Source organism: Eleutherodactylus coqui, chromosome 5 (genome assembly GCF_035609145.1).
Source record: "Eleutherodactylus coqui strain aEleCoq1 chromosome 5, aEleCoq1.hap1, whole genome shotgun sequence".
Lineage (NCBI taxonomy): Eukaryota > Metazoa > Chordata > Amphibia > Anura > Eleutherodactylidae > Eleutherodactylus > Eleutherodactylus coqui.
Window position 1 is genome coordinate 54,946,431 of NC_089841.1, and position 19,347 is coordinate 54,965,777.

Sequence of the window (19,347 nt, forward strand, 5' to 3'; positions counted from 1 at the left end):
CATGGGGTCTCACTGAGCTTTTCTTCTGGCATAGAGTATCAGAAAATGGGTAACTATTTGGAGGTTCTATACTATCACTAAATGCTACCGCTGAGGCTGGACTGGTTACATGGTGCTGCTCTGACTACCAATATGCACAACATAAGCAAGATATAATAAAGTTGTACTCCGCACCCGGAGTCCAGCCTCTGGCATCATTTAGTAATCGTGTAGAGCCCCGTTAAATGGGCAAAATAGGTTTGAGGATACAAGTGGCAGCCTGTCTCCTTTTGATATGTTTGCAAGCCAGAGGGTGGAAAATAGTCATTGCAGGATGCATTAAAATGTTTGCTTTGGTTTTTCAGACGTATCAAGTTGACTTGAAACCAAACGGGTCAGAGATGGTTGTGACAAATGACAACAAGAGAGAATACATAGAGTAAGTGTCTTCCCTTGTAGTAGTACCATCAGAGACTTGGTGACCAACAGCAATAAATCTGTGGTGGTCTTAACTCTCAGACCCCTCAACCAGTGTCATCTGTTGACGTGCCTACATAAAATATTAGACTAGAATTGGAATTAATTGGAGTGGAGTTCCCCTTTAAATGCTATTTTTATACTTCTGGAATATACAGTAAAATCCCCGCTTGATATTACGCCGTGTGGTGTAAACGGTACTCGGCGAGAATGTTACAATTATGTATTCCCACGTTCTACATGTCATTTTCTCATGTTTTTAGCTGATTGCTCCCCGGCTGTGTCACTGTTCTAATTACTTTTTCTGAGCTGAATCATTTGGGGTATAAAAATTCAATATTTCAAAGCTCAACCTTTTCCGAGGGATCAAGAGGTTGTTTCATCTTCATTTCCAATCCTAGCACAGACGCCATAGAAACTGTTGGTAGTAGAGCAGGTTAATTGCAATTTCATATAAATCTGCTCACCGGCAAAACCAGCCTGGAAAGTCTCCATAAAGGACTGAGTGCTGGAATCTTGTCAACGGAAAACCAGAAAAAGGTCCAGCACTGCAGGGATCCTATGCGTCATGACACACGAATAATAAAATACCAGTAATCGGTAAGAAACGCACACAGTTTGGATTATAAAAGGCCCCGGTATTTATTTAAAGGGTTACCCAACTTGATTTATTTATTTATATATATATATATATATATTTTTTTTTTTTTTTTTTTTTTGAATACTAATTAGTTAACTATAAAACCTGTCCAGAGACTTGGTCATGTAGTCTACCACGTCCAAAACTGAATTAAACTACTGAAACACCCGCGTGAAGCTTGTGACAACTCGCCACTTGCCATGACATGGCCCAACCAACACCACCGCCTTCTCAATGGTAGTTTGAAGATTGACATTAACTCTATCTAATGTTATGTCTGATAAATGGACAGTCGCTTTTGTAAAAGCCAGGCACAAATCCTTCTAACTCAAGGTGCTGAAAGCTAAAGCCTCCATTTCTTAATGTTCTCAATGAAATAGGAGTCAGGAAAGGCCCAAACCAGACGGGGGATAATTTCAGAAAAACAAAGTATAACTTGTGGAAAAGTAGCCTTACGATCTGCGAAGTCTCTCTTCATTTCCCAAATAAGATATAAGGTATTAACCTTCCAATCTCATTCCCTCCAGCATGCAAAATTAAAATGTTCGGGTCGGGCCAAATCCCCCTCTTGCTCTTAATCTCCGGTAATAACCTACCCTATTTTAAACCTTGAACACCCCCCTCAAAAATGTGAAATCGAGAGCCATCCAGTGTAAGATCCTCAGTGTAACTTCTCTCTGAAGCCCTCCTCTGGGCCCAAAAAACAAAGGAGAGACCGATTATATCTAATTATATCGCTCTGCAACACCTAAGGAAGGAGAAACAAACGATTATCAAAGTTGGCCGAACAAACAGCATAAAGTGTAGGATCCCATCCCCCAATCTTTAGTGTTGCTTTTTCGCTAGAGCCCAAGGCAGCAACTTCTGTTTCGGCCCCATTTATGAATGAACACAACGTGACCCGCGCATTACGTAACCCCGATAACACTAAGCATTTCTTTAAAACTGTAATAAACTGAAAACGGGAAAGAGAAGAGCAATCGGATGAATTACTAGAGAACCGCTACATAAGGGCCGAGATTCAACAAAAACCAAGAAATTATGAACTGGATATAGATCTGAATTTACCAAAATGTTCGCCTGAATCCAAACCCCTCGACCCGATCTATCCGTTTTAGATCAACACAGCAATTCTTTAACAAAAGCTTCTCTGAAACGCACATCTGACCATAATAGAGGCAACAAAGAAGCCTTGGACCCAGTCACTAACTCACCAACGGGAAGCGCACTGAAGAAAAAACGCAATAAAAAGGCAAAACCTGAGGTGAGACAGATACTAATTCACCTAATAAGTGAAATAGGAGGCAGACGATCGGCCCAGACGTCTTACATTTATGGCCTTCAACCAACTGTTTAACCTGAAAATAAGAATTAATTGTGTGAACGTTATGGCAGGTCTGAAAATATGAAATTCCTGTTAAATTTTCTAACATAGCTGTACGACCGACCCCGACCATAAAGAGAGTATAAGACACCATGAGTAAATATATCAATCTACTCCGCAGAACAACATTTTGACCCTAATTTCCCATCTGATTGATAATCTTGCCATTTCTTGGAAGCGACTGAACGAGCCAGTGGTTGATACATCAGTCCCATATCAGACCCCATAGATGTATTGGCCACTCCAAGCCCAACATGTCATCCGGTGCTTCCCGAGACCTCTGCATCTGAAGATCAGACAAGGCATTTGTAATTACATTGCTGCATTCATAACCCAGCAAAATATTCAAACATAAATATAACCTACAAGATGACGCAATAATTTTCCGCCCGGATCATATTTTAATGACAGATAATTAAGGGGAAAAACCTCATCTTTATTGTCAGTATTTAACAGAGTATGTTCATTAGTAAAATACTGACCCAAAGGATCTAAGCAGTATCACCGGGAATAACTCTAGTAACACTACATTCTTAGTCACACTGTTGTTGACCCAGGACACATGCCGTGACTCAGCCGACCAATGCCCATCCCAGAACACCCCATCTCCATGAGTACCTGATGTATCAGTAAATAAACATAATTCTGAGGCTTCAACAAAATCCCCCCGCCAAACTGAATGATCGGTAAAATCAAACAAAAATTCTAACCAAATTGCTAAGTCTTTCTTCAAGGTACGAGACAAACGCACATGTGAAGGAGGGGATTTAAGGCCCTTACTGGTGCTAAACAATGTATGCCAAAAGTGCGACCAATGAGAATCACCTTTGTGGCAAAGACCGATTGCCCCATTGTAGTTCTTTTAGCGTCATCTTTTTACGACGTATAGCCGTACTCGCGAGATTACGTAGTCGCTGTAATTTGTCATTTGGTAAAAGAACTTCCATTGTACAGCTATCAATAATGACTAAAAATTCCAAACAAGCAAGCAGGAAAACTGCTTTGTTTCTCATGTACCAGAGGGGGTACCAAAAAATTCAGCAATTTTACAGAAAACAGCAAGGGCCATTTTACACTCAGGAGTATCTGGACGAATAAAAAATCGTCCAAATAGTGCATGATGCCAACTGATGGAAACTCAGGTGTCACAACCCCCTGTAGACAAGACGACAAGGCCTCAATGGGAAAACGCGATAAAGAAAACCCCCAAAGAGAGGTAGATATCAAAGTAAGACTTCCCTTCATACTGGAAACCTAAAGAATTCTAGCCAGAGGGACTGGCAGGTAAAAGGCGAAAAGCGGATTTTATATCAGCTTTAGCTAATAAGGCATTCTGACCTGAGCGCCTTAACAAAACCAACGCTGAATCAAAAGAAGCATATTCATTGGATGGTAGATTAGTATCAGGCCTTAGTCAGACGGGCGTTTTTAGCCGCGATTTGCGCATGCGTCCGGCGATTTTATAAAACCATTGCTTTGCAATGGTATCGGACACATGAGCGCTTTTTATGCGCTCGTCCGATAAATTATAGAACAAAAAATCGCAGATCGCACCTATCTGCGATCTGCGATTCCTGTTCTCTTCTCTATATGCGCTCAATGGGGCCGGCGGCAGCAGCGCTGACCCCATTGAGAACATATAGAAGACAAATCATTCTTCTCTGCCACAGCTGTAACAGCTGTGGCAGAGAAGAACGATGTTTGCCCATTGAATTCAATGGAGCCGCAATACAGCCGCTCCATTGAAAGCAATGGGCTGCCGGCGTGCGCGGGGTGAATTGTCGGGAAGGGGTTAAATATATAAACCCTTCCCTGCAATTCATCCTAAAATGTGTTAAAATAAAAAAAAAATTGTATACTCACCTTTCCGCTGCAGCCGGAGTCCAGCCGCGGCCGCTGTCAGTTCTCCTGAACTGCTTCTTGGCACTATTCAGCCGGTGGGGCTTTAAAATCCCCGCCTGCTGAATGATCTGCCTCTGATTGGTCACAGCCCTGACCAATCAGAGGCTGAAAACACTCACACACCCATTCATGAATTCATGAATGGGTGAGTGACTGCTGCCTCAGCGCTGAGCCAATCAGGGGCAGGTCTGACTCACATCCATTCATGAATTCATGAATGGGTGTGAGTGAGGCATGCCTCTGATTGGCTCAGCGCTGAGCCAATCAGGGGGCAGGTCTGACTCACACCCCCTTCACACCCACTGCAGGATGGCCGCACGGAGCTCCGGCTGCCGGCAGAAGGTGAGTATACAATTTTTTTTTAATTTTAACACATTTTAGGATGCATTGCAGGGAAGGGCTTATATATTTAAGCCCTTACCGACAATTCATCCCGGGCTCCCCCGCAGCGCATTGCTTTAAATGGAGTCGGCTCTATTGCCATCTCCATTGAATGCAATGCGCTGGACAGCTCCGGCCCGTTTCTAATGAAACGCGGCTAGGAGCAGATTTTCGGGCGACTTGCGCGCACCGGTCACGCGATTTGCGGATGCGCATCCGTCATGCGATCCGCAAATGGCGCGAAAAAACGCCCGTCTGACTAAGGCCTCATTCTCATCACTGAGTGACACATTAGTGCGGTAGGATCAATGATGAAGAATACAAAAACTATTCGAATCATTTTTTGGGACAACCCCTAGTGGAGATGGTCACACTTTTACCAATTTTAGACTATCATAAGGTCCAGCCGCACGCCCCTCAGCCACCTCTTTCAGTTTTAGTTACAACAACGTCATGATGTGTATCCACAGGCTTTACATTTTTATCCCATGGACAACCTGAATCTGTAAACTCAGGACCAAAAAACCGTTACTGAAAACCCAAACTAATTACCCGGTCCTTCCGATGGTCTGTATAGATACCTACTGTCCTCTCTAAACTGGGTCTAACAGACAGGCTCCCAGGCTGGACCCAGCCCTCCATTTGACTGCCCAGAATCCATAGATGTCATGGCTGGTAACCTAGCCCCAATCCCTGCATTCCCTTGCAGGAGATTAGAAAGGGTTAATGAAACATTGGTCAAAGCTGCAATATCTAGTTCTCTACTACTAGGTACAGGGGAAGAAATAATGTTGCCAGCAGACAGAGATAGACTCTGAGCACCAGGAATCTTGCCCTCCCTGGGGTCTTTACTCGGTCCCTACTGCCGCAGCAGTTATCTCCTGGCTCTTTTTCCAGAACGTCCAGTGCCGAAGTCTTCTACTTCAGGTTCCAGGTCGTTGACCTCCACAATGCTCCCTGGGCTTTTCGACATTAGATTTGATGCTTTTCTGCAGGGGATGCAGGACACCGCTAAGCACTGATTCAGCCATTCTTCCCCGCAGGCTTTTTATGTACCATTTTTCAGTTTTAAAAAATGTAGCGCTAATGAAATGGCTTCCAGTTTGTTTTTGTTTTTTTTTTTGGGGGGGGGGGGGGGGGTAGGTTTGAAACCCCACTGAAATCAATGGGGAAAAAATGGATCTTTTTTTCAGTTTTATTTTAGCTTCTCTCCTCCAAAAACGTATCAGAGAGGCAGAAACCTTGAACTGACCCTAAAGCAGACGTGAAAGCAGCCAATACAGATGCTGCTGCCCTGCATGTAGCCGTAAATGCATAAAATCTGTAGAAAAACTGAATTGTATCTTTTTGTAACAGTCTCACTTTTTTTTCCTTAAATCTGCAGCCTTGTAATCCAGTGGAGATTTGTGAATCGGGTACAGAAACAGATGAACGCCTTTTTAGAAGTAAGTTCAGTTTATCTTTTCTATATTACAATTGCAATCAAAAATATCCCCCCCCCCCCCCCCATTGCAAATTGAGTTTATTTGCCCAACTTTCAGCTGTTTGCAAAAACAGTAAAGAACAGTTGAATAACTCGGCACAACTAATATAACAAGATTTCTCCAAATTCTGCACAAAAGCCACTTTTAATGACTACTGCAGCCGCAGAATTATTAAACCGCCTGAATAGAATTCATCCTAAGCGACAAAAAAGTCTTGTCTTCCATCAATAAATGAAATGTGAAGGTGCGCATAAGCCATGGATGTGACCATTTCAATTGCACATGTGTTACTGTAATTGTTTTAGCCATAGCTAATGTACACCTTCACATTTAATATAGTTATTGGAAGAGCATGTGCATTTGTGTAGAAGTGGTTGCCTACATGTCATGCACTCCATTTTCCCGTCTGTCCCAGGTAGTTCTATGATAGTATATAGCAGGTATCCAGCGTTCCCATCCATGTGAAGGCTTTTTAGCCCAAAGAGAAGTGTCTCTAGTGCTAGGAACCTATTAAGGTTTTCCTGGACACGGCGGATGGGTCCACATAATTTGATCAGATAGTGCACTAAGAACCTTGCATTGTTTATGTGGTTAGTATAAACAGTTGTGTAGTTCTGTGCAGATATTAGATGGGCAAGAATGTCTCGTAAGAGCACACAGTTGCAAATCAGATGCCGTCTCAAGCACACCCGTTGCAACTAATCAAGGGCTTCATAGTTGCACTTAAGATTAAACACCTCAAATACTGATTATTGTGTCATAATTGTTTTGCATTTTGCACTTCCAGGGATTTACTGAACTCATTCCTATTGATTTGATAAAGATTTTTGATGAAAATGAGCTTGAGGTATGTGTATCCTGCTCCTCTGTGATAGTCTTCTCCATTATCAGACTAATTCCTTTGAGTCTCTAACATTATATTTGTATCTTTTTGATATACAATTATTGTATCACTTTAGCTTGGCTCTGATCATTTAGTACACTTTCATTGCTTTCCCTTGCAGAGGACCTGTGATGTCCTCATATCAGTGGTGCCGGCTGCATAACTTTGTATCCACAACCCCGCTGACTCCAATGATTGGTTTCTTCTGTTTATACTCACCCCCCATTACCCTGTAACATTAGGGCTATGGGGATGAGTATAAACAAAAGCAAGTTCTTGTTGAGTCAGCTGAGCCGTGGCTACAAAGCTTTGTGGTCGGCCTCACTGACATGACAGGTTTTCTTTCATCATTGTACTTTTTTACTATTAAGTTGTTTGTTTTGCTTTTTTTTTTACTGTTTATGATGAATTTTACATACTTTTTCGAAAAGCATTTATTACAAAATGAGTTCGCAAAAAAAAAATCCTATTCACACAATGTGGTTTTAAAGGTCCAACTATGGCCTAGATAGAACAATATGCACAGATACAAGTTATATTGAGATTTGAGACCGTTCTAGACATTCAATATTAGAATTAATGGAACAGCGAAGGGTAGTGGTTGAGGCCGCAGAATATATGTCTCTTTTGTCCTCCTCATAATTCAGTCCTATTAGGGACTCTGGGTTATCTATCCATAGATTAACTTTATTGCCGTGAGTTTTAATGGTCACATCAGCCCATTATCAATGAGATTGACCCTTGTGTGGGCAACATAAGTGATGCAACTTTGTGTGATAGTCCTCATGTAGCATTAATGTGCATTCTGTATTTTAGCTTCTGATGTGCGGCCTGGGAGATGTGGATGTAAATGACTGGAGGCAGCACACGCTGTACAAAAATGGTTATTGCCCGAACCACCCAGTAATCCAGTGGTACTGGAAGGTAAGGCGGTCTCTATATTTTAAGCATGGAGGTCATGGCCAATACAATAAACTGGTTGTGTAAAGTATTTGCAATAGAACTACCGTATATACCGGCGTATAAGGCGACGGGGCGTATAAGACGACCCCCCAACTGTCACCTTATACGCCGGTATTCAGTGGAGAAAAAAAAAAAAATTCATTACTCACCTGCCCCGGTGTTCTGTCGCGCTCCGGCAGGATGTCGCTCGCTCCTCGTCCCGGCGCAGCATAGCTTTCTGAATGCGGGGCTTGAAATCCCCGCTTCCAGAAAGCTAATACACACGCCGGCAGCCATGACAGCATTGAATGGCTGTGATTGGCTGAAGGCGCACGTGGCTTCAGCCAATCACACTATTCAATGATGTCATTGAATAGTGTGATTGGCTGAAGCCACGTGCGCTTTAGCCAATCACAGCCATTCAATGATGTCATGGCTGCCGGCGTGTGTATTAGCTTTCTGGAAGCGGGGATTTCAAGCCCCGCATTCAGAAAGCTATGCTGCGCCGGGACGAGGAGCGAGCGACAGCCTGCCGGAGCGAGCGACATCCTGCCGGAGCGCGACAGAACGCCGGGGCAGGTGAGTAATGAATTTTTTTTTTTTACACTTTTTTTTTTTTTGAATTACCGGCGCATAAGACGACCCCCGACTGCAGAGCAGATTTTTCGGGGTTCAAAAGTCGTCTTATACGCCGGTATATACGGTAGCTTTGAATAAATTTAAGGAGGTTTTCCCAGCTCAGACATTCATGGCAAATCGACAGGATACATCATAAATATATCTGCATATAAGTGCAGGTCCTACCTCTGGGGGACTCGCATATATATCAAAAACAGAATTCTGTATAATATTCCAGAGCTGCACTCATAATTCTGCTGATTTGCATTGGAAACAGTCAACTAATTTGTTGCTATATTGTAAGGAAGGGTTCACTTTTTCTACATGATATTAAAGTATGATGTAATGTAAATATTAGATAGAATGATATCTGCAGGAAGACCCTGAACAAGCAGGTAATTAGCTGGCGAATGTCAGCTCTGAAGCCTTCAGAATTGTGCGTGCAGCTTTGGACTATAATACAAACTGTAACTTTGTAATTATATTGTTTATCTTGTACAAATTTCTTGTGTCATGTAGAACCGCCTTTGGCCCAAGCTTTGCGCTCAGTAGGACAAAGTGTATTACGCCTTTCTTGTTATGAAGCTTAGCGTTAACGTTTTTTCTAGTCTCTCTTGCCTATTATCTAATCGGCGTCTCTTTCAGGCTGTGCTGCTGATGGATGCGGAGAAACGTATTCGATTGTTGCAGTTTGTAACTGGGACTTCTCGAGTGCCTATGAACGGATTTGCTGAACTTTATGGTTAGTGCAGATGGAATGCAAACTCTTAAAGGGATTGTCTGCTTTAGCCAATCCCTACTTGTTGAACGGATCATTTGACTCAAAGCTGATCAGAGAGAGTACTCCTGGAGGTGGCCACACGAGGCAGATCTTCTTGCCCAAGGCAGCTTTAAAAGGGTTATCCCATTAGGACAGTGCCAGAATATAAGCCCCATTAGGACAGTGCCAGAATATAAGCCCCATTAGGGAACGTGCACTAATGTAACTAACTACTGTCAGTCTTTCCCTCACTAAACCCTCTCCAGTTCATCCTAAATGCAGCAGCCAAGCTTATCTTTCTGTCCTGCATCGATGCCTCTGCCCTGCGACAGTCACTGCATTGGTTGCCCATCCACTAAATAATACTATATAAACTCATTACTCCCATCCATAAAGCTCTCCACAGTGCTGCAGAGGCCTATATGTCCTATCTCATCTCTGTTTCCCCCCCTACCTGTACTCTCCATTCTGCTAATGATCTCATATTAATATCCTCCATATACTGAACCTCCCACTCCCATCTCTAAGACTTCTTTCAAGCTGCACCAGTTCTCTGGAGTGCGCTACCCTCAGGTTATTCCTCAACACCCAGAGTTTTAAGTCTGCCCTAAAAACACCTCTATTTAGGGAGACCCAATATATTCCTTAATCTAACGCCTCATCTAAAGTACCTCATATCTGTACCTACACAGATATGGCAGGTGACTGATTCATCCAGAACAAGCACTGCTGTTACCCTTATTTCCTCAGAGTGTAAGCTCTTGTGAGCAGGACCCTCACCCTTATTGCCTCATAGTTTGTAAGCTCTTGTGAGCAGGACCCTCACCCTTATTGCCTCATAGTTTGTAAGCTCTTGTGAGCAGGATCCTTACTGCTTCTGTTCAAAACTTTTCGCTGTATGTGATGTCGGATTTTGTCTATAGATGTAGCCTCTGATTTGTTAAGTTGGTACCATATAAACATTAATATTATAGAGGGGGGCTCCTTCATGGGAGAACCCTCTTTTAGCCGGTTTGCTAAGAGTACTTCTTGCTCTAGAGGTCTCAGCACAGCAATGTACAGCAGTCCCACAACATAGAATATTAACCCCTTAGGGACATCTCTAGACTTGAGCCATAAAAGCTGTGATCACTATAACGCATTGCATTACTTCTGTACTGCAGTGCATTATCGCTCACAATAGTGATCTCAGACTATAGCAGGCCAGGACACCATTGTATGGTGTATGGTTGCCATGGCAAACTATTGGCCCTGTGTTCTAACTCCAGGGACCCCTTTGTTTAATTGGCACAGTGTAATACCTCATTTTGCCTGCAGTGGTCACTCATCTCCAGTGGGTCCAATGGGGCAACTGGTTTAATGCAGTTAGCACTGGTAATGTATTAGGTATCATATTTTATTAGCGCTCATGTCCTCGCCTTGCGTCTCATAGGTGTTTTTCTTTAACCTTCTCTTGTGTCTTGCATGTGACAGATGTGTCGATTGTCAGACGTTGTATCGCCTGATCTCCTGTAATGGATTTTGTTTAATACTGGAATTCTCCTTTTTTTCCCCTCTAGGTTCAAATGGTCCTCAGCTGTTTACAATAGAGCAGTGGGGAAGCCCAGATAAACTGCCCAGAGCTCACACATGGTAAGTGGGGGTCATTTACACTGTAAACCCCTGACTGTAAGTTATAAGGATATTATAAGTCACCCAGCAGGTCTGTAATCCTAGCAAACTACAGGCTCAGTGCAAATGTTACAGGTGATGAGACGTCGGGGTGACTTGTAATAATCTTTATAGTAGGGGGGAGGGCATTCCTTATTGTACTACCTCAGTTGCTGCAGAACCTCTTTTTGCATGGTAAGGAGGAGATAATTGGGCACAATTGACTGAAATCCATTAATTGCCAACATTTTTGCATCAGCTGAAAAACAGTATGTCTTATGATGTTCTGCAGCAGCCACAGCAGGACATGTGTAATATCCAGTAGAGCTTCACAAAAGCAAATGCCATTAACCCCTTCATGACATGGCCTATTTTGGGCGGATTTTCTTCTCTGTTTATCAAAAGCCATAACTTTTTTATTTTTCCGTCGACGCGGCCGTATAAGGGCTTGTTTTTTGCATGTCGAGCTGTAGTTTTTATTGGTTCCACTTTTGGGTACATAGACTATATTGTAAAACTTTTTTTATTTTTTTCATGATAGCAGGGAGAGAAAACGCATCAATTCTGACATAGATTTTTTAATTTTTTTTTTACAGCGTTAATCATGCAGCATAAATAAGACATTCAATTTTTTCTGCGTGTCGGTACGGTTACAACGATACCAAAATTCTTACATTTTTTTTAGGTTTTCCCACTTTTCAGCAATAAAAACCCTTTTTTTTTTGGAAATCTTTTCTATTCTAAATCGCTGCATTCAAAGTCCTGTAACTTTTTTATTTTTCGATGTATGGAGCTCTATGAGGGCTTATTTTTTGCGAGACGAGCTGTAGTTTTTACTGGTACCATTTTGGGGTACATATGGCTTTTTTGATCACTTTTATTGCGTTTTTAGTGAGGCAAAATGCTAAAAATTAGGATTTTGCCTCAGTTTTTTAGCGTTTTTTTTGCGTTTTTTTCCGTGCACAGTCAAAAGCATGTGCAACTTATTGTACGCGTCGTTACGGACGCGACAATACCAAATATGTGGGGTTTTAATTTTTTTTTACCTTTTTTATGCTAATCTGAGAAAAAGCATAAAATGTTTTTTTACTCTTTTTTTTAAATTTTTTTAAATTCATTTTTTTAATCTTTTTTTTTTTTTTACGCTGTGTCCCTCTGAGGGACTTTAACCACTGCTTTGCCATGCCTTATCGCTTATACAGTGATCTCAGGCATAGGCAATACAGGACGCCAGTGTCTGGCGTCCTGTTGCCATGGTGACAGGCCGGGCTCTCGCGATGACATCGCGAGTTCCGGCCGGAGACACAGAGGGAGCACAATCCCTCTGTGAACGCTTTCCCTGCCGCGATCTAAGCAGATCGCAGCAGGGAAGGGGTTAACAGCGGGGGGCGCATCTCCGATGCCCCCCCCCCCCCCCCTGCTGTTGCAGCAGGACGCCGGCTGTGACTGACAGCCGACTCCCACTGCGGGATAGCGCGGGATCATATGTGATCCCGCGCTATCTCCAGGACGTACGTTTACGTCCTGTTGTGGGAAGTACCAGGCTGCCAGGACGTAAACTTACGCCCTGCAGCGGGAAGGGGTTAAAGGGCTTGTCCCTAAATCTGAAGTTGCTCCTTATCTGTAAGATAGGGGGTAACTCTATGATCGGTGGGAGTCTCACAGCTGAACACACAAAACTTTTGTCCCCCTCTTCTCGTCACTGTGGGGTCACTTCCCCCACGCACAGTGATGTCAGACTGAAGGGAGCGCTGGCTGAGTATTGGGGGGGGGGGGGGGGGAACGACAGCGCCTGATTGGGTGCCCAGTATGAGACACCACTCCCCAGACCACCTGTCTCCTCACCTTGGAGCCCCATAACAAGGTGATGGCAGTGTTTCATGTTTCTAGTTTTATGTAAATAGCGCAACTTACTAAGATACTCTTCCATTTACAAGATCTCCGCTTCTATCATTGAATGGAAACCTGTATTGCTTATATAACAAGTTGTTGTCAAAGAGGTGCATCCATACACAGACTGATACTGGCAACACTGCTTGGATAATGTAAGTGTGTGCTGGGACACACCCTCAACTGGTAACACCCGTTAATTTCCAGGAAGAACAACAGAGGATTGGACTACACAGAATGCTGACAAAAGTTGCTCCAGAATTCTTTCATGATGAGCACTGTAAAGGGACAGCTTTGCACAAAACTGGGAACTCATTTAAAGGAATTCTCCCAAATACGACTTTTATCACCTATCCACAGGATAAGTGATAAAAGTCTGGTGATTAGAGGTCTCATCGCTGGGACCCCCACCAATTCTGACAATGGGAGTCCTATGTCCTCCTCTGTTCATGATTGCAGGATCGATGCAGCCACCCACAGTGCGGCGGTGATTGCACGCAGTGGTGGCCACACAAGGGCTGATGGACATGAGTGAGAACAAGAGCTCGGCTATCTCCGTCAGCCCTGTTGAAAATGAATGGAATGGCGTCTTGCATGTGTGACCGCCACTCCATTGAATCTCCTCCTCAATACGTTGGGGTGAAGCAAGTCCACAGGGAGGGGGACAATGAGACCCCCGTTCTTGGCATTAGTGGAGTTCTTAGCGATGACCCCCACCGACCAGACTTTTACCACCTATGCTAAGTAGTTAAGAGTTCCATAGCCTTGTGAAGTGCAGAGTGTTAAGGCAGCAGAGTGCAGTCCTAAGCTCTCGCTCACGACCTGAAGGTTGCAGGTTCAATCCCCGCATGGTTCAGATAGCCGTCTCAAGGTTGACTCAGCCTTCCATCCCTCCGAGGTTGGTAAAATGAGTACCCAGATTTATTTTCTTTAGTTTTTTTTCTCTTACAAAGAACCCCATTCTGTGTTGACGGGAATAAAAAAATCATTAGAAAAACCTGCGTATTAGCCTTGGATATGTCTAGGAATACAATCCAAAAGCTTCTCCCTGCCCTCCTTAGTCGTCGTAAATACAGTAAATTCATAACTACTGGACAAAACAAATTGTTAAACTCTCTTCCTCGGGTGCTATTCCCTTTCCAACCTGGAGGTGGTGCTGTGGGGTTGTAGGGAAGATTGTACTAAAAACCTGTACAACACTGACATCTACAGGTTATAAGTAATCACTGCGCCGTGTAACCTAATAAGAAGAGATGTTCCGTTTGTCAATCCAACTTCACACAGAGCCGCCTTCTAAATGTTTCACTTTCTGACTCCATCATCCTCGTCATTGATTTTCATTACTCTTAAGTAATTGATTTTTTTTTTTCCATGTCTTCCAGCTTTAACCGTCTAGATTTACCTCCTTACGACTCATTTGAAGATTTACGAGAGAAGCTACTCATGGCGGTGGAGAACGCTCAGGGATTCGAAGGCGTCGATTAGGGAGGGAGGGGGCTCCCTCTTTTTTTCCACCTTTTATCAAAATGCATTTTTCGCTTGAAAACCTATGAAATGGACATTACCAGTGCTGGAAAAAAAGAGCATTTTTAAAAAAAGGACTCTAATAGAAGATAAGAAAATAAAAACAAAAAAGGAAAGAAAAAGGACTAAAGGTGGCGCCGATTGTGCCATTTGATACATTGTGTCAGTTTACGTAGCAAAGTCGGATCACTCTTGTTTCATGATTGCTACACTTTTTACTTTGCCTGCCGGTGTAAATGGAAAGCGATGGCTTCTTTATAGGATGAGATTTTGCTGGTAAGATGGTACAATTTTTAACTCGGGCGCAGGCCGAGGCAACACTGTGCCAATTGTTGAACCAATTTCTGGTCATTGATTAAAGAGCCCCTGGCGCTGGTTCTGCAGTGCAGCTTCTTCAGTGCAGGCGTCTTGAGCGATAGACTGTGGATGGTACTTCTCCGATCTCTACGGCAATCACAAGCTGTTCATTGTATACTTAAATTACATTTCAGGAGGACTTTTCTCTATTTATGTGGTGCCAGCCCTTTAAATTTTTCGTATTTTGCAAACTTTCTAATAGCAATGAATGGAGCGAATCACTTCGAAGGTATAGTATTACAACCATGTTTACTTTTTAAGAATCACTTAGACCTGATTTCAAATTTTACTTCATTATAATTAAAGCTGTATACACGGAAAAAGAAAAACTTCCCAAGAGCCACTTTTTTCTTTTAAGTTCTTTATGCGGCCATCTTGGATCTGGGTCTCATCACAACTGGTTGCACTGTACTATTTCTCATTCATATGTGATACTTTGTTTTTTTGTTTTTTTTTAACCATATTTTCTCTCTCGTAATCCCTGATGAGTGACACTGAAGTTTGTGAACCCGTTGTACTGGTTATACAGTACTGTACAAATTATTGGGCTGGAAGTTATCGATGCATTTGCACCAGTTTTTCTGCTGTTGAAAAAAAAAAGTTGCAAATTTTGGTGCATGCCTTTTTTTTGCACAAAAATTAGTGACTTTTTTCAATTTGTCATGCTGGATACTTTTGAAAATTGGGTGGAGTAAAAGTGGTTTGACAGATTTACTATGAAAAATGCCAGCAGCTGGTTGACACAATGCTGGCATCGATTGCAGTTTTTGAAGCGTGGATAATCGAAGATGCGCCAAAAGGATTAAAAGGCTTGCGCTTATTAAAGGGGTTGTCCAGCACTAGACTACTGATGGCGTATCCTTAGGATGGGCCATCAATAGTGAATTGTTGAGGGTTCCCAATGATTGTTTGCAAGCAACTGTTTGATGCACTAAGCCGATTCCTAAAGGAAGCAGACAGCTCCATTCCCACTACAGTGGCCAAGCTTAGTATTGAAGGTAAAGTTCCCATTGCAATGAATGAGAACTTTGCCTGTAATACCAAGTCTGGCCACTGCAGTGAGAACGGAGCTGTCTGCTTCCTTCAGAAATATGCTTAGTGCATCGACCTGGCAAACAGCTGATCAGTGGTGATTCCGGCAATGTAGTCCCATTGATCTACTATTAATGACCTATTCTAACGATAGGCCATCAATATTTTACAACTGGACAATCCTTTAATATGTTTAGTGCATTTTCCTTCGGAAGGCTTCAAATTAAGAACCTGCATATGAAATATTGGTCTTAACTAATTCACCCCATTACCTATTGAAAGAAGTTGAGCCACTTTGTAAATACTATATATCCTATATGTTAATCCAAATCAAGTGCTATACAGACACTGAACAAGCAGATCACTGCTGAAATTTGTGAGCTCAGAAGCTAGCAGAATTTGGAATGCAGCAATATATGGGCTTATATTTTTAAGGGATCCTGTCACCAGGTTTCGCCCTACTGAACCATTCTCAAAACACTTTCACACTGAAATACTATCCCAGTAGTCCTGCATACCTTTGGGAAGAGTAGTTTCCAAAGCTTCAATCCTGTGCAATGATTGGGTCTCGGCAATCCACTAGGCATGTCCAGACCATGCAAGCCACCACTTTAAATTCACTCTAAGCTTGTCCCTCTTCCTATGATTGACACGGATGACTTTCCAGGTAGAGATCTATGGACTGGCACATGCGCAGAACGTGATGCGTCTACCAACAGAGCAAAAGAAACCGTGCATGCATTGGTCCTCAGCAGCAGTGCAAGATGTCAGCCGGCCTGTGGATGACATGCATGATGTCAATCAAAGAGCGGTTGGTGTAGAATGAATTAAATAGGCGGCTTCCATGATCTGGACTTTACTCAACTAAAAAAGTGTCCGGTGGTGGACAAGGGGATCTCATGGACATCTAAATTGGCACCAGGCCTATTACTTTAGAGTAAGCGTCAATCCTGTAACTCAATATTACATTCTGTGCTGTTTCACATGTGCTGAAAACCTCCTGATATACTTCATGCTGCACTGTATGGTGGTCCATGCAGAGTCCACCTCATTATGATGCATGTCAGAAAGTTTCTTTGCTTCTAAATCTACAGTTCTCATGTTCTTCAAGAACACCCACCTTGAGTTCTGATAATGGAATGGAAATTTTGGCAAGAGCTTGTATACAGCACTTGTAAATAGGCTACATAGTGGTCAACATGAAGAGCCGTTCTTCTGTGGTCTCGCTGATTATGTGAATTTTTAGGGTTATTTTTTTTTTCTCAACTTTTTGGGCCGGTGGATATGAAGGTTTTATAGCCAAGGAGAAAAAGTCTCTCCCTAGAGTGGTCAATAAAAGGGGCATTTACTTCTAGTTGGTACTGCACATCATCTTCTTGACCCCAGATCTTTTATCATTGTTATGTGGTATTCGTAGGATAGGCCATTAATAGCAGATTGTTGAGGGTTCACCATTCAAGATTCCCAATGATTAGTTGTTTGCCAGGCATTGAGCTGATTTCTGCAGGAAGCGGACTGCTCCATTTTCACTGCATTGCCCAGGCTTAGTATTCACCATCATAGGGAACATAAGAGATGCTAATGTTTGTGGTAATACAGAGCCACCTGAACTTAGATTGAGTTTCCGGAGCCTACTAGAAAAAATGATCCAGTGCCCACTTTACAGAATGCACCTATCATTGCCCGCACAGACTATATCAAATATAAGGACCCAAAGGTTCCTGTTAAATTCTCAAAGTTGATTGACACCACCAGATGGGGTCATCTATTATTGAATCTTCTTGTCCTTGCTATTTCAGAACCCTTTACGTCAGAGCCTGGGCCCACCAGGAGATCCTATAGTCCCATAATAGGCCAGTTCAACTCTTGACGGTCTTGGAAGGATTTGTTACTGGCAGCATTGGTAACTTGGAATGGTTCCATAACAACGGGTTGACCCACCAGATCTGCCCATGATCATCATGCTATCCCTTTAAAGCTGAAGGCTGTGACACAACATGTTCATCAATGGGGGCAAGTAAGCTCCACACCAGAAGTTGCTGGATGACCTTGAGGGAAATCACAACCTGCTGTTAGCAGCATTGTGTAGCTGCGAAAGCCAAGTGATAACCCATGTAAGAGCTATAATACTGTCCATATAGGTTATCACTCAGCCTTCATGTAATGCTCACATACCATAAGTCTGTGCCTCATTCTGTCTTGTGCGGTGATCACATAGACAATGTAGATTGTCAGCCTCTGGAAATAGACAATGAAGGTTTTCACTCAAGACTGCCTGCAGAGATCTTAAGTTCAAATAGTTGCCTGGGATTTGTAGTATATATTTTTTCAGTGCATTAGTATAGGGACGCCTTAACATTTCCATTGAACATCTCTTTCATAAACCATGGACATTATTGAGTAGGCCCCACCTTGGCTGCTCTCTTGGGAATATGGGATGTCCTTGGGTTTCACATCAGTGAGGTTAGTCGAATAAAGAGGCTTATTGCTGGCATTCCAATTTATTCAAAGGGGACTCCTAAAATCCATGTTCACGCAGTAGATCCACACAGCTATGTAGACTATATAACATGGTCCCTACAGAACTGCCAGTTGGGGGAATGAAAACAAATTATGGGAGGATGTATGGTCTGCCAGTGTTGAGGATTAGACTTTGGAGGTTTCTTTATTGCGTGAATACATAGGTGGCCCAGTGAAGGATCAGGAACAGATGCCCATGCCAGGTGAAAGATTGTTTAGACCTGGCATAGCCAATCGTAGACCAGGAGGAGAGTGGAGGGGTCATTACTCCTTAATACTTGATTTGCAGGTAATTGACGGATTGACCATGCAAGTGCAGCCCAACAGTTGGCTGCAAATCATGACCACTGACGACACTCTATTAGTAGCGCCCCGAGAGTATGTTCACATGGTGGTATTCAACATTCTACCTGTAAAACCGTGGCAGAAATCAGTGGCTATCCTGCCGCAGATCTGTATGTGGATTTAGCCCTATCAATGGTCAACATCCACATGGAGAATTTCCATTTTATCCCATGCGGATCCATGTTGGAAATTCCATGTGCATATTTACCCAGTGATGGGGCTAAATCCACATGCAGATCTGTGGCAAAAATATGTGTGACTTTACGAGAGACATCTGCGTCAAATTCTGCCGTGTGAAAATAGCCTTAATCCATGCCCTTGGTTGACATTCCGATTTTCCACCGGCTCAAAATGCATTTGATGCTTACACGAATGATCACATGACATATACATTACTACCGGATAATGAAGTGCAATTGGTTTCACCAGGGACACATTTCATAGAGCTTTTTCACACATTACAGTTTTTTTATTGCATCTTTTCTGTACTCTGTTCTGTACTAGTTGAGAATTTGGGGTTTATTTTACAAAATTTGGAAAAAGTGTCCTCTTGGCCCAATTTCATTCACTATGGCTGGG

General features: G+C 42.8%; 1 protein-coding gene across 13 annotated transcripts in view; it reads left to right on the plus strand.

Annotated features, from left to right (window-relative positions):
* The window catches only part of NEDD4L (NEDD4 like E3 ubiquitin protein ligase), a 353,635-nt gene extending 337,809 nt beyond the window's left edge, over positions 1 to 15,826 (plus strand). For all 13 annotated transcript variants that reach the window (XM_066602536.1, XM_066602537.1, XM_066602539.1 and 10 more), the window contains 7 exons: positions 345 to 418; positions 6,148 to 6,208; positions 7,035 to 7,094; positions 7,947 to 8,054; positions 9,336 to 9,432; positions 11,010 to 11,082; positions 14,373 to 15,826. In XM_066602536.1, coding sequence (XP_066458633.1) covers positions 345 to 418; positions 6,148 to 6,208; positions 7,035 to 7,094; positions 7,947 to 8,054; positions 9,336 to 9,432; positions 11,010 to 11,082; positions 14,373 to 14,475 — 576 coding nt within the window. In that variant the 3' untranslated portion in view covers positions 14,476 to 15,826. The remainder of the gene's footprint in view (positions 1 to 344; positions 419 to 6,147; positions 6,209 to 7,034; positions 7,095 to 7,946; positions 8,055 to 9,335; positions 9,433 to 11,009; positions 11,083 to 14,372) is intronic.
* The last annotated feature ends 3,521 nt before the right edge of the window (positions 15,827 to 19,347 follow it).